This window comes from Pseudoliparis swirei, chromosome 23 (genome assembly GCF_029220125.1).
Source record: "Pseudoliparis swirei isolate HS2019 ecotype Mariana Trench chromosome 23, NWPU_hadal_v1, whole genome shotgun sequence".
NCBI classification, from domain to species: Eukaryota; Metazoa; Chordata; class Actinopteri; order Perciformes; family Liparidae; genus Pseudoliparis; species Pseudoliparis swirei.
In genome coordinates, this window is record NC_079410.1 from 18844912 (window position 1) to 18859048 (window position 14137).

General features: G+C 44.5%; 1 protein-coding gene across 2 annotated transcripts in view; it reads left to right on the forward strand.

Moving 5' to 3' along the window:
• The window catches only part of usp43b (ubiquitin specific peptidase 43b), a 78907-nt gene that overhangs the window by 25922 nt on the left and 38848 nt on the right, over positions 1–14137 (forward strand). For both annotated transcript variants that reach the window (XM_056406135.1, XM_056406134.1), the window contains exons 3-4: positions 1987–2078; positions 9845–9937. In XM_056406135.1, the coding sequence (XP_056262110.1) occupies positions 1987–2078; positions 9845–9937 (185 nt within the window). The remainder of the gene's footprint in view (positions 1–1986; positions 2079–9844; positions 9938–14137) is intronic.

Consider the following 14137-nt stretch of genomic DNA (forward strand, 5'->3'; position numbering starts at 1 on the left):
ATAGTCCAATCACGTGAAATAATAAAACGATGTCATTGGCCAATGAGCGCACAATTTTGCGACCCAAGATTCACGTTTCATCCGCCAATGAGAAGCCGTCCTTACAGAAACGACCGTGAAATGTTTTATCGATGCCGTACACACGTTAGACCAGCGACCCGAAAATGGGGAGGGGCTTCTCTCCGTGATAATGGCGATATATTATATTTTTTCACATTAACTTAAGTGGTTGTTGACAGGCTGACGGTCTCCCACACACATTTAGCGCGTCAACACGGTATATTTACTATTTAAATGATTTGGCATATAATGTTTTTTGACAGGATGTGTTTTTTCTTCTTCTTTTTTTTTTTCATCTAACATTTTTAAGAGGGGCGGCGCCCTAGCGCCCCCTATGGACGAACCGCCACTACACACAACCATACACACACTCACTCAACCGCAACCAACCACACACACATACAACCACTCACACACAACCTCACAAACACGCACACACACAACCACCCACACTCACTTAACCACAACCAACCACACACACATACAACCACTCACACAACCACACCCACACACACCCACACAACGACCCACACACACACACACACACACACCCACACAACGACCCACACACACACACACACACACACAGACCCCCCCACACACACACACACAGACCCCTCTCCATTGTAGAGTTCTAACCCTCCTCCCGGTGTGTGAGTGGAGGTCCTCGAGCAGCTAGCTTGGGACCAGGAGCTAGAAGCCGGAGGATAAACAGAGAGCGAGCGTTGTCAACGGAGACGGACCGGAGAGTCCGCCTCCGATTGGCAGCCAGGTGTAAAAGATACGATGACTTCACGCATTCTCAAGTGCCCGACCTTTCTCGCCGCCCGCCGTGGGCGAGATAGCGTGCGAGCAGAGAAATGCTAACGCGGTGCTTCTACGCCGCACGACGGCCTTTTTTAAGCAGAACCACTCGGGGACTGAAACAATGTTTTCATGGGCATTTTGCTCTGCTGTTGGCGTGAAGGAGAGCAGCTCCACTTACAGAAAGAGACGTCCCAAATGATCCAGGGCGACAGCTCAATGTGACCGAGAGCACTTCTAGATCGAGTCCTCTGCACGAGCCACGAGACACATGACTGAGATTGTTTTCACCTTCTAGGAAATGCACTTCTTTGCTTTCTTGCGGAGAGCTAAATGAGAAGATGGACGCCATTGTCGGGCATGCTGCATGTTTTTAAATGTGAAGCTACTGTGAGCTAACAAGTAGCATCAGGGAAGCTAGCTTGGCTCAGGTTACAAAACCTTCAGAAATGAATGCGTTTTATCTTGAGAGTGGTATTAGTTTTCGTATCTAGAGCATTTAATGGAGTATTGTCAAACTATTCCTTGACTGAGCCCAGTGAGTAGCTATTTAACAACAATATACACTTTACATGCCGTATCACTTCACGAGTCGGAGGATTAGATGCATGTTTGATCAAATCTGTGCATCCTTATTGCCAAGTGAAACAATTATATTCCTTGTAAACTGCATTATATAAGTTGTTAAAGAAAGATTCTTTGTTCTGTAAAACGAGATAAAGCCATTAATGCATAGCGGTGAGACACCTGTGTGTGTGTGTGTGTGTGTGTGTGTGTGTGTGTGTGCGTGTGCGTGTGTTACTCTGTTTTCTTCGAAAATGAAAGAAATATTTCTCTCCTCCTTTATCTTCATCTGAGGCCATCTTCCTCTCTGCTGTGGGTGAGTAGATGAAAGCGTGGAGGCAGTTATGTTTGGGTCAGCGCTTTCCAACAATCCTGAATATCACTTTATTGCCACAGAAAAGCCAGAACGTGCTCACGCTGCATGCTACGGGATCCAAATGTGTCGTAGCACTGCCACAAAATACAGTTTCCTCTCGCACCGATGACGACCGGCTCGCCGATAGATGATCGCTAAAGAATCTGAGAGTGTGACATCGGTGTGTGTTTACTCCTCTGCAGGGCCCCGGTGGAGCCGAGGAGGTGGCGTCTCCTGACCCGTCCCAGTCCCAGCAGCACAGCTTTGTCCAGGAGCACTTCCAGGCACAGTACAAGTGAGTCTCTTCTTTTAACACACACACACACACTTATGTCTTCGTGACCAGTTTGACGATGGAGGGATCCTCGGCTCCTGAACAGTGGTTGTATAATCATAATAACTGCCTACCTTTGCACAGTAGGGCTCTCAATCATTGGACTCCTCCACATGTTGAAGCAGTTGTGACGCCACTCCCCTTTAAGAGGCGGGGCCGGACCATCTTATAGACCCTGGGACACACCACTGGCAGGTGTGCCCCATGGGCTTAATTGATGGTCCTTCATTCTCATCGAACGAAACCGTTGACGGTACGCCTCGGGTATAAGCTCATATGCCCTCAACACTGCATCTTTAACAGTAACGTAATCTCGGCACTGTGTGAAACTTAATGCAGAGATGGCTTCTTGACCCTTTCCTGTTAACACACATTGTAACAGCAAGGTGCGGTCTGCATCAGACCAGTTACGAATCTCGGCTACCCGGTCAAACACTAAGAAAAAGGAATCTGGATCGGATTCATTGAATTTAGGACATAACCGTAAACTGTGACTGATGTCAACCGAAGCAGGTGAAGACACCGGAGGCAGTAATCTTCCCCTCTTTAATCAAATCAAGCCGGTAGACTTCTACCTTCAGTCGTTCCTGCTCTATTTCCTTCTGTTGTTCTAGCTTTTCTTGCTCCATCCTCTCCTGAAGCTTCAGCTTTTCAATCTCCATCTCCGCCTTCCATTTATCCCGCTGCATTTGCAACTCCAACAATTCCTTTTGCTGTTCGAAAGTCAATACCGCCACCGCACCAGTCGTGGCGGGGTCCGCTTTCTCCTCGTCCTGGAGGACGCCTGACTCAATTAGTGCAACCCTCACCACCGATTTAACAGTTACTTTACTCCTACCACTGGCAACAACGATTTTATAATGTTTAGCCAGCTCTAACAATTGGTCTTTAGTAAAGCCATCTAACAGCTCATCAAAAGGCTGTTTCACAAAATCCTCCTCCTCCTCCTCCTCCTCGTCCACCACCATCAACCGGGAGGCCGGCCCCGCCTCTTAAAGGGGAGTGGCGTCACACAGTGTGCACGGGGCTTTAGGAAAAGCGATAGTTTGGAGGGTGGTTTCAGCCAAGCCAAAAAAATACTTGTGGAATAAGATCTACTGTAACCACTGTTGCTTTTAAGGTGGTATTGGCGAGCTAGAGAGCTAACTGGTGGACATCTGGCGAGTTAGTCAGCTTGCAGATTGCCCCACGCTCTCTAGTGCCACACTGGTGACAGAGCAGCGGCCCCTCCCTCCACGGCGCTCCAGGACACGCTCTCTGTCTCGCAATGATTTCTGAGACACACACACACAACCACCCCCACATACACAACCACATACACGCACACACCACACACACACACACACACAACCACACACACACACACACACACACACAACCACACACAACCACACACAACCACCCACACACACACGTACACACAACCACACACACACACACAACCCCACACAACCACTCACACACACCACCACACACACACACGCAAACACACACACACACATGCACACACACAACCACACACACATGCACACACAGACGTTAGCCCGCTAACTAGCCCTCCAGCTGTGAACATGCTCCAGTCCAGAGGAACACACACATTAAACCCTTCTCGGGAGGGACAACGAGAAAGGAGAGCGAAGATTCATGTGTATGCCAAACCTTTTGATGAGCTGTAACTTTCATTTTCTGCATCTTTTTACAAAACAACCACAATAACTTGCTGCCAGTCTGTGTTTTGAGCTCTTATCTATATGGAAATCAACATGCACTCCATCAGTAAGCGTCTTGTGGCTGCAGACACATCCGTCTAAGAACAGTCCTGTACTTTCACACAGAGCTCCTCTGAGGTGGAGATGCCTCCCTCGTAGTCAATCTGCAGGGTAATTAACAAACAGGCAAGAGGAGTAATAATAAAAGGTCTGATGAAAACCTGCCCTGGTACCTCCCCTCACGAATCCCTTAAGCACAAGTACTTAATTGGAGTGCTGCAATTGGCGTTGTAAATGTGTCCGGTGTATTTTGGATCACAAAGAGATGTTTTTTTATTTACTGGTTACTGTTGGCAACTGTGCAAAGCCCCCAAAACAGGCTGTTCACCCCGACTGTATAACCAATCAGTCATGAAAAGGCTCTCAATGTAACGCCCTGCTTGTTTATCCTGTCTTGTCTCCTCTGTGTCTCCTCTGTTTTGATAGTTTCATTCCCTTCACCTGCCCTCAGCCACTCCTCTGTCTCCTTGATTGTTGCATTCCCTTCACCTGCCCTCAGCCACTCCTCTGTCTCCTTGATTGGTTAATTCCCTTCACCTGCCACCAGCCACTCCTCTGTCTCCTTGATTGTTTCATTCCCTTCACCTGCCCTCAGCCACTCCTCTGTCTCCTTGATTGTTTCATTCCCTTCACCTGCCCTCAGCCACTCCTGTCTCCTTGATTGTTTCATTCCCTTCACCTGCCCTCAGCCACTCCTCTGTCTCCTTGATTGTTTCATTCCCTTCACCTGCCCTCAGCCACTCCTCTGTCTCCTTGATTGTTTCATTCCCTTCACCTGCCCTCAGCCACTCCTCTGTCTCCTTGATTGGTTAATTCCCTTCACCTGCCACCAGCCACTCCTCTGTCTCCTTGATTGTTTCATTCCCTTCACCTGCCCTCAGCCACTCCTCTGTCTCCTTGATTGTTTCATTCCCTTCACCTGCCCTCAGCCACTCCTGTCTCCTTGATTGTTTCATTCCCTTCACCTGCCCTCAGCCACTCCTCTGTCTCCTTGATTGTTTCATTCCCTTCACCTGCCCTCAGCCACTCCTCTGTCTCCTTGATTGGTTAATTCCCTTCACCTGCCATCAGCCACTCCTGTCTCCTTGATTGCATCATGCCGCACACCTGTGTTTTCCCCCTCTATATTGTGCCAGTCTTTCCCTTGTCTCCTGTCGGTTTGTTGTCTTTATCTCTGTCTCGTAGTGTCTCTGTTTCATCGATCAACTCACCGTCTTTGTCCACATGCGATTCCGCATGGGTTTTTTTGGGGTTTCTTTCAAGCTAGGGTTTTTATGTCATACCTTATCTTGAAGTAAAGTATTTTCGCTTTAAAGCTGGAGTCCAGCCTGTTTCTCTGCACCTGAGCCTCACCCCGTGACAAACCCATGACAGTCAGGTGTTGTTGCCGAGGTGCGGGCCTGTGATTGGTGGAGCAGAGGGGAGGCGGGTTTGACCTGTTCTGGGAACGGGAGTGAGTTAAGTTGGTTAGACCAGCACCGTGTTGATGAAACTGTCCGTGCACTGGGAGAGGAGTGTCATACAGACGTCAGAGGGCCAACTCATCCATGTGCCCATTTCAAATGTTGGTCTGGTCCAAGAAAATAGGAGCGAGTTTGCACTGTAGATTTATGGCGCTCATGTAAAAAAAAAAGATAATTATTCGGCGGTTAATGACTCAGCATAATGTTCTAAAGACTGCTCTCTTTTATCCAGTCCTTCCTTCACTTCCACCAGTCGGCTGTATCTTTTGTCTCCTGGCGCTGACTCTTGCTGGTGCTGATACTTCCTGACTCCCGAGGCACCACCGATGCCCGTGCAGCGTTCACAATGCAACTTCTAGACTTGACAGACCGGAGAATAATCCTTGTAATGGCGCGGTCGGTCCCTGAGCAATCATCGCGACCATACTAAGCATTACATCACTGTCCGAGCGAGCCAAGCCCAGACGTGTTTGATCTTGATTTATGTTTCCCGCCGTCAGACTCCGGAGCCGCTCAACAGCTCTCACCTGTTTTACACTTCCAGTGCTCTTTAACGTCTCTGTTTAAGGCGGCACATCTTTAATTAGATGGAAGACGGGGATCTGTGGGCAGCCGAGCGTTTCCGATCGCAGACGCGGTGTAGTTTCGCCGCGGCTCGTCTTCCCGTCATGCCACTTTCCTCCCAGAGACCTCTCGCTCGTCTACGAATCGGTTGGGCTGCGTTGGTTTTCATCACATCTCCCGGATGATTTGTTATGACTTAAGCGATTGGGTAACCGCAGTTTGGCCGGCCCCAGTAATGGGTCCGTTTATGATGTGTGTGTGTGCGTTGTAATATTTCAGTTAGTGAATGAAGCACACATTAAGATTTATGCTTTTTCTCTCTATTTCTGAGCGTTAGAGTGGTGAATAAACTGAGCGTTCATCCCCCACCAGGGGATCCGCTGCCGGGCTCAGTGAGAAAAATTAGCTGCCAGCCTGTTTAATTTGATCCTATTGAAACTCTTAGGAGAGAAAATCAATTAGCTATAGATACCTCTTCAGCATGGCTGCGTTTCCGGCACACACAGCTCTCCTCCAACCGTGTGCACGCTTCCTCCGTTTGAGCGTCACCAGAATATCACCTCTTCTCTTTTTCTCTCTTTGAGTGTTTTTTCGAGCGGTGCCGGGCAACATCTATGTTTCAGTGAAGGCTGAGTGTGATCTGTATGCATGGAGTGCAGCAGCCCTCACTGTTTCCTGGCGAGAACAAGACATCCGTGGGGCGGCCGTTCTGCTCTGCCAAAGAGGGAGCGATCCACTAAGAGCCAGTGTCAGCTGGGCCTGCTTGAACAGAGCTTTATTCTTCCCCCCCCCTTATACCCCCACTGGGCCCGTCAGGTGCCGCCCTACAAGGAAAACACATCGGAGCAGTTCATCTATGGCTTAATTTCCCATGGTAGGATGTCTTGTGAAGGTTGTATAGATTCAATACACATAGTACATACACTTGGGGAGTTCTGGGAAGCAGGGAGAGGATGGGGAGTGTTTTTGGTTTATGGCTCTAAAAGACACAGACATTTTTTATTTTTTTATTTAACCCTCCTGTTGCCTTAGGGTCAATTTGACCCGATTCAATATTTAACCCTCCTGCCGCCTTAGGGTCAATTTGACCCGATTCAATTTTTAACCCTCCTGTTACCTTTATATTTACTAACATATTTTACCCGTGGGGTCAATTTGACGCCAGCAATTAAAACCTCCAGAAAATTATTAGAATTAATATTGTTTTCCAAGTTTAAGTGTGAGGCACTTTATGTTTGTTTGTTGACTACCGAAAGAACACCGACATTAAACATTGAATGGGGTCAAATTAACCCTAAGGCGGCAGGAGGGTTAAATATTGAATCGGGTCAAATTGACCCTAAGGCAACACAAGGGTTAAACCTTTATTTACCCAGGTGAAACCCATTGAGATTAAAAATCACTTTTTCGAGGGGGACCTGGACAAGACAGGCAGCAACATATGAAACAAATAGTTATAAACAAAAAACACAGAACAAGACGAGTTAAAAGAAACTAAAAGTTAAGAGACAGTTAAGAGAGTTAAGAAACAATTACATGTTTCTTAACTCTGCCTCCGTTTCTTTCATTTTAGATTTAAAGCCGTAATTGATTCATTTTAGATTTAAAGCCGTAATTGGTCTCTCTTTATCGATTCATTTCCTCGATTTTAATCTTCTCCCGGAGTTCTTTACACTCTGTGTATTTTTATGGCTGCTCGGCTATTCTCCACACAAGTCTATTTTCAGTTCATGTGCTGAGTGTCACACACACAAACCTGTCATGTTTTAAGTTATTCCACCTCACAGCGTTGCAGGTTTATGTCCATCATGCCGCCGATAAAAGAAATGAAATCCAAAAAAGCATTCAGAGTCAATGGCGCTATTAAAACCCATTAATGATGAGAGATGTCATTGCTACTGTAGCGCTACCTCCTCAATGACCTTTCTGCTTTGTTTTAAATAATCTGTTGAGGTGTAACATGTTTTACCTGAGCAGAATGTCGGAATGAGACGTTGCGTCTTACTCAGAGTTTTTTTCTTCTTCAATTTCCTACCCAATCTTTTTTATTTATTTTTACCTTCGCATTGAAAATGCGGAAGGTTATGTTTTGATTGCCGTGTATTTATTTATTTATTTATTTGTATGCGTGTTACTCGCATAACTCAAAAAGTATTAAATCGAATCGCATGAAATTGGTGGGATGATTGGTTATTATCCGGGGACCATTTGATTAGATTTTGGGATCAATCGGGTCAAAGGTCAAGGTCATGAAAAGGTCGAAATCTTCTTTTTACCATAGCACGGTCAATTTGTATCCAATTGACATGCAACTAATGCCAAAATGTTCATAATTCAATGCCCAATCTTGTGATATGGGAAGGTATGCGCTCTACCGAGTGCCAGTTCTAGTTTGATTCTGTTTTTGCACTAAATATTTTTTCAGCTCCAACTTTGACACCCGAAATTCCGGTTGTCACTTCTATAAATGCGATCTCAACCCTTCTGGATGTTATGAAACACTTCCAACCAGATGCACATGGACATTGTGACGATTAGTTTCATGTGATTTAAATGTCAGTGTTTATGTCGCTCTGGTTCTTCATGTTTTAACCATATAAACATTATGTTGAGCTAACTTTCTCAACAGTTCTAGCTCTTTGCACGTAGTTAGTGTGAATATATATGTGTGTGTGTGTGTATACATCATATTTATGTATATACTGTATATGTATGTATATATATATATATATGTGTGTGTATATATGTGTATGTACTGTATATATATATATGTGTGTGTGTGAATATATATATGTGTATATATATGTGTATGTATATATATATATATATGTGTATGTATATATATATATATATGTGTGTGTGTATATATATGTGTATGTATATACTGTATATATATATATGTGTGTATGTATATATATATATATATGTGTGTGTGTATATATATGTGTGTGCATATGTGTATGTATATATATATATATTCATCGTATTTTATTTAGATTTCATTTAAATGATCTAAGCTACTCAACAATGGTTCCATGTATCCTCGGGCAACTGCAGGAATACCACTCGGCTATAAGTCCCTCTGTTTGTGTCTCCCTGGTTTAGATGGAGATAGCTTAATTCAATGAGTACAATGTATTTACAGTCTACACACACACTAATGACTCTAATTCATGTAATCAAAGAGGTCGATCGAAGGCACCTATTCAAGATTCACTTAATTATTGAGTATTTACAGAAAGTCTTATCCGGGAAATCCTGCACGGATTAACTCTAAATTCCGGACAAAAGATTAAATGAAGTTGCAGGACAGTTTACAAAATCACTTCCAGCAATCGGTGCTTTGGCTCCAGTGGGCTCGACTCATTGTTCAGATAATTGGCTAACTGGAATACGTTCCCCCTGTGTAACCGAGTGGGATTCCTTGAAAGGAGGTCTAATTATGAACAAAGGGTCTGAATGGAAAACTATTGTAATAGGAAATGACTGCTGCACACATCTGGTTAGTGGTCTGCGTCCCGGCGTTCAGATGCGAAGGAAGAAAAAGCCTCACTTAGAGAAGCTCTGCACTCTCCTCTGCTTGGGTTCCCGTACCGGCATCATCGTGATGCAGCCTTAGGATCACTGGTGATGCAACAAGATGGAAACGACTTCTGCCGGTTCCTCTTTATAGCCATGGGGGCTTCTTTTTTTTTACAACTTACAACCCCCCCCACCCACTCGTCTGTCTCAATTCCCACCGGTTACATCACTCGTCTTTTCCGTTCTCACAATCAGATCGAGAGGTTCTGCGTGTTCCTTCTGACCGTGTCGCTCACTCGGGTAACGAGATTAAAACGCCAGACTTGATAAGGAAGACTTTGACATTAGTTTGGAAGTCGTTGGTGTTTCAAGACTCATGTCAATAAACGTGTGCTTTTCTGTTCCTCAGATCTTCACTGACATGCCCCCACTGTATGAAGCAGAGCAACACCTTTGACCCGTTCCTCTGCATCTCGCTCCCTATTCCTCTTCCCCAGACCAGGTGAGCACTGCAAATGTTTATCCCCACAGGCTGTCACTCAACACACCGGCCATCGGTCGATCTTCTTGAGCTTTAAAGTTTGACGCTCGAGGTGCTTGATACATGCATAGAGTCTTTTCAAAATAAACTTAAACCGTTTTCTCAGGATGTTTAGGCAACAAAAGCACTTAGTGGTTTATTATTAGAGCATTGTTATGTAAATAACCCCATGGAAGGTTGATTGATTGCCTGCTTTGTATTTGCCTTATTGGTTATGATGTATGCCTAGATGATATTGTATTGTTTGAAGAATTTATAGAGGCTTTATGCTACCTTCTCTTTAATAGATAAATTTGACTTTTATTTTGAAAAAGTAAAAGGAATCACGTTTACGTTTGAATGCAGACTTGACTGTACGGCTACAGATCTTCTTTCGGACAGATGCACATTTATACTTTTAATAAAGTGTAATAGTTTAATGGACCTGTATGGGGCTAAAGCTCTTTACGGTGATCATAGTTTACAAGTTTAATGGATGTATTTTGACCCAAAGTAAGAAAATAAAGTAGTAATTTCACCAGCAGTAAGTTTCATGGCACTTCGTACACGGTGATCCGTAACAGTTAAGTTAACCCGACTCACTAGCGACTCAGACTAGCCACTTTCATGACAAACCGAACAACAAAATAAAAAAGTGAATAAAATATAGGCTATGTCAACAGGACCTTTTATTTTCACACGGGACACAAACAGCAGCCTCCTGAGTGAACGTCCTGTGTTTGTTAAAACTCAAAGGAATACTCAAAGGCATCTTATTCCCTTTCGTGCTGGGAGTTAGATAAATACCTCTCAGAAATATGTCTGTTAAATATATGGCTACAGCTAGTTAGCTGAGCTAATACAAAAAAATCTAAATCGGGAAACAGTTAGCCTAGCTCTGAAGTTACTGCGAAGAAGAAATAGTTAAACTAATAACTCCCTGTCAAATCTATCTGGCTATTAAGTATAAGTCAACAGCCAGCAGCTCGTTAACTTAGCTTAGCACAAAGAATGGACACAGAAGGAAACAGCTTGCATACCTTTACACTTTGGCTTTTTAATGTATTAGAAGAACAACACATGACGTGTTTAGTACTGATTTTAAGTGAGTTTTAGAACAGAGCCACATTCCCCATGATTCCAGCCTTTATGCTAAACTACGTCACATTTACCGTCCTGAACTTTAAGCTTGATGTGGTTTAAAGAGGAAACAATAGTTACAAAAAGAAAACAGTCTGGACAACATCCAGCTGTCACGAGGAGTGTAACGTGGTGAGGCTCAGGCGCAGAAAGACAGGCTGGATTCAATATAAATAACAAAAAGGCGCTCTTTAATGAGGCAAAACAGTTGAAAAATAAACAAGGTCCAAAAGGGGCAGACAGGCAGGCAGGGTCGAAGCAGGCAGGATCAGGAAGACGGCCAGGACGACGGGAAAAGGACACGGAACTATAGACGACAATCCGACAGGAGACGAGGGAAAGACTGACACAATATATAGGGGGGGAAACACAGGTGTACGACATCAGACAGTAACGAGACAAGAGTGGCTGAGGGCAGGTGCAGGGAATTAAACAATCAAGAGAGAGAAGACACAGAGGAGACATAGGAGACACGGAACACAGGAGACACGGAACAGGGTGTTACACCAGCTGTGTTCATGCACAACAGACTTTGCTATCAAGATGGAAAAGTGTGTGGAAAACACTCTGAGCACTGAGGAGCAACATCGTATTGATCTTTGCATCTCAACACCCATCAGCCTCCATGCTAGGTCAGCCTGTTTGCTATGAGGGATTCACTCTTGTTTGTTAGCATGTACCTCTCTCACTTTATTCATGGGAATTATATCTCAAACACACACAAATCAAAATTCACATGCAAACCGTTGGCTGAAAATGGCGTCTTTCACATGAGATGGTGCTTACAGGACTTGTTTGTGGTCTTTATTGTGGTCCTGCTCATGTTATAGACGCTCGATCCTTCTCTTGTCTTGTCCCGTGGAGGTGAGCTGACCATACACACACCTCCTCCACCTCTACGGACACAGCTGCTTACGTCATGCATATGTTTTCAGCTTTAAAGTTTTCTGCTAATCTAATGAGGTTCAGTAAAGAGTTTGACCCCTCGGGCTAAAGCTCACTGGCTCTAAGCTAAATTGTAAAGTTATCCATGTATCATCGAACTATTTTAAACTACGTCTTAAACACACTTTAAATGTTGCACATATTAAATAATATATAATTGGCGAGCTTTGGAAGTGATGGTAGGTGAATTGTGTAACTTTTGGACAGAGGAAGCTCTTCGTGCTAAGCTAGGCTAACGAGTATGGTCAAGTGGCTTCAGGCCAATCACATTCCCAAAATGGGAGACGCAAATTGTGCCCAATAATAGACCTATGGAGTGCTACTCCATGTTAGCTAGCTATACTTTACCTTGAACATACAGATCTAAAAGTCTAAAAGTGAGCTTGCTAGGCTAAAGGCACCAGCATGTGAAGCTCCACTCAGAGAGGTGTGCTGATCACTATTTTAAGGTTTGCCAAGGTTTATTTTTTCTTGCTCGCTATTTCCTTCCTTTTTACTTCTTTAGTCTTTTGAAATATGTCACCCAAGTTCAGCTAGCATCCCTTCTAATTTGGGAAAAAAAAGTTCTCAGGAGCTTTGTTCTGACAGCGAGTCGAGAGTATTTAAATACCCGCCTCTCTTTCTACCGAGCGGCAGACGGGGGGAGAGAAAACACTTCTGAGGGATAAACACTGGAGAGAACAGATGGATTGTCTTTGAAAATACTTTTTTAATGCATCTCTCTGTGTGTGGAGAGTTCAGCCGACTCTGCAGCCTGATCATGTCTGTGAGCCGTAAACACATATTGTTTGTTCGCAAACATTTTCTTCGCCCTGCTATCCAGACGCTGGGCGCTGTCCATCGGCCGCCATCTGCTCTTTGCATGTTGGATGATTTGGTTTACGCTTAAAGTTTAAAGCCTTTGGTGTGAACGTGACGCGGGCCGTTTATTAAATGAGTTGGCTCGTTCGGGCTGTAAATATCTCCAGGCAACGTTTGCAATGCGGTCGGAATATTGCATCAAAAAACATCTCAAAGTGTGAGGTGACCAGTGAAGTCTCGTCTACCGAGCGGTTTAACACTTCCAGTGTTTTGTTTTGTCGTCGCCGGTATGACAAATATAATTGGCATAAATTGGGCATACCTCATTGAGCTGAGGCCAATCACTGAACCTTTCCGGTGCTGTACATAAATCCACGAAACAGGAGTAAACACGTCGGTGTCACGATACTCGTGACTGACAAGAAGCAGCAGATTTATGTATAATGTTGTTAAATCTTTAAACTGGCTCCCGGTTAGTCCCAGGACAATAGGACTTTCTGCTAAATTAGAAATCACTTCATGAGGCCAACATATATTTCTGATAGACTTGAAGAATATAAACCAATCAGAGGTTCCCAACCCCAGGGCTGTGGACCGGGACCGGGTCTCTAATCACTCAGTACTAGACCAATTATAACCACTGCAACCATTACATAACTTTACAGGCCATGCAGTAATTACCCAAACACAATGCGCTGACACGTGAAGTCTGTGCGAAGCTGAAATGCTATATTTTACATTTTAGTAAGTACGGAAAAAAGATACAGAACAAATATAGCAGCAATATATGTTGTGCACAGATCAACATCATCATATGACAGGATGATACGAAAGTTTAAGACTAAAAAAGATCCGGGAGGATGTGGAGCAGCTTCCAGGTGTCTCCAACCGAGTGAAGCCTCGTCTGTGTGAGGGAGGATAAATAGAGAGAGATCACAAATGATATGAAACGGACTACTATGGGGACTGCGTTTTAATTGGACTCTCAGTCAGCCGGTCCACAAAGAACCTGTTTAAATAAAAATGGTCCGCAGGGCAAAAAGAAAAGTTTGAAAACACCTGCTTTAGATTGCAACCCGATCTGTTAGCTGAGCTTCAGTGAAGGGGTCGAGCAGCTCCGCCAGAACACGGGCCGGACCTTCATAAGCCTCGCTTGTGTATTTGTCCTCTTAAAGTGCAGAGTAGCTGCCGTCATCGGTCCTCTGAGACGGAGCCCGTGTGATGCCCACTCCTCACCCTCATCACTCAGCGCCTCGTTAGACGACGCTCAGGGACTCCACAACTCTTTCTCATTCT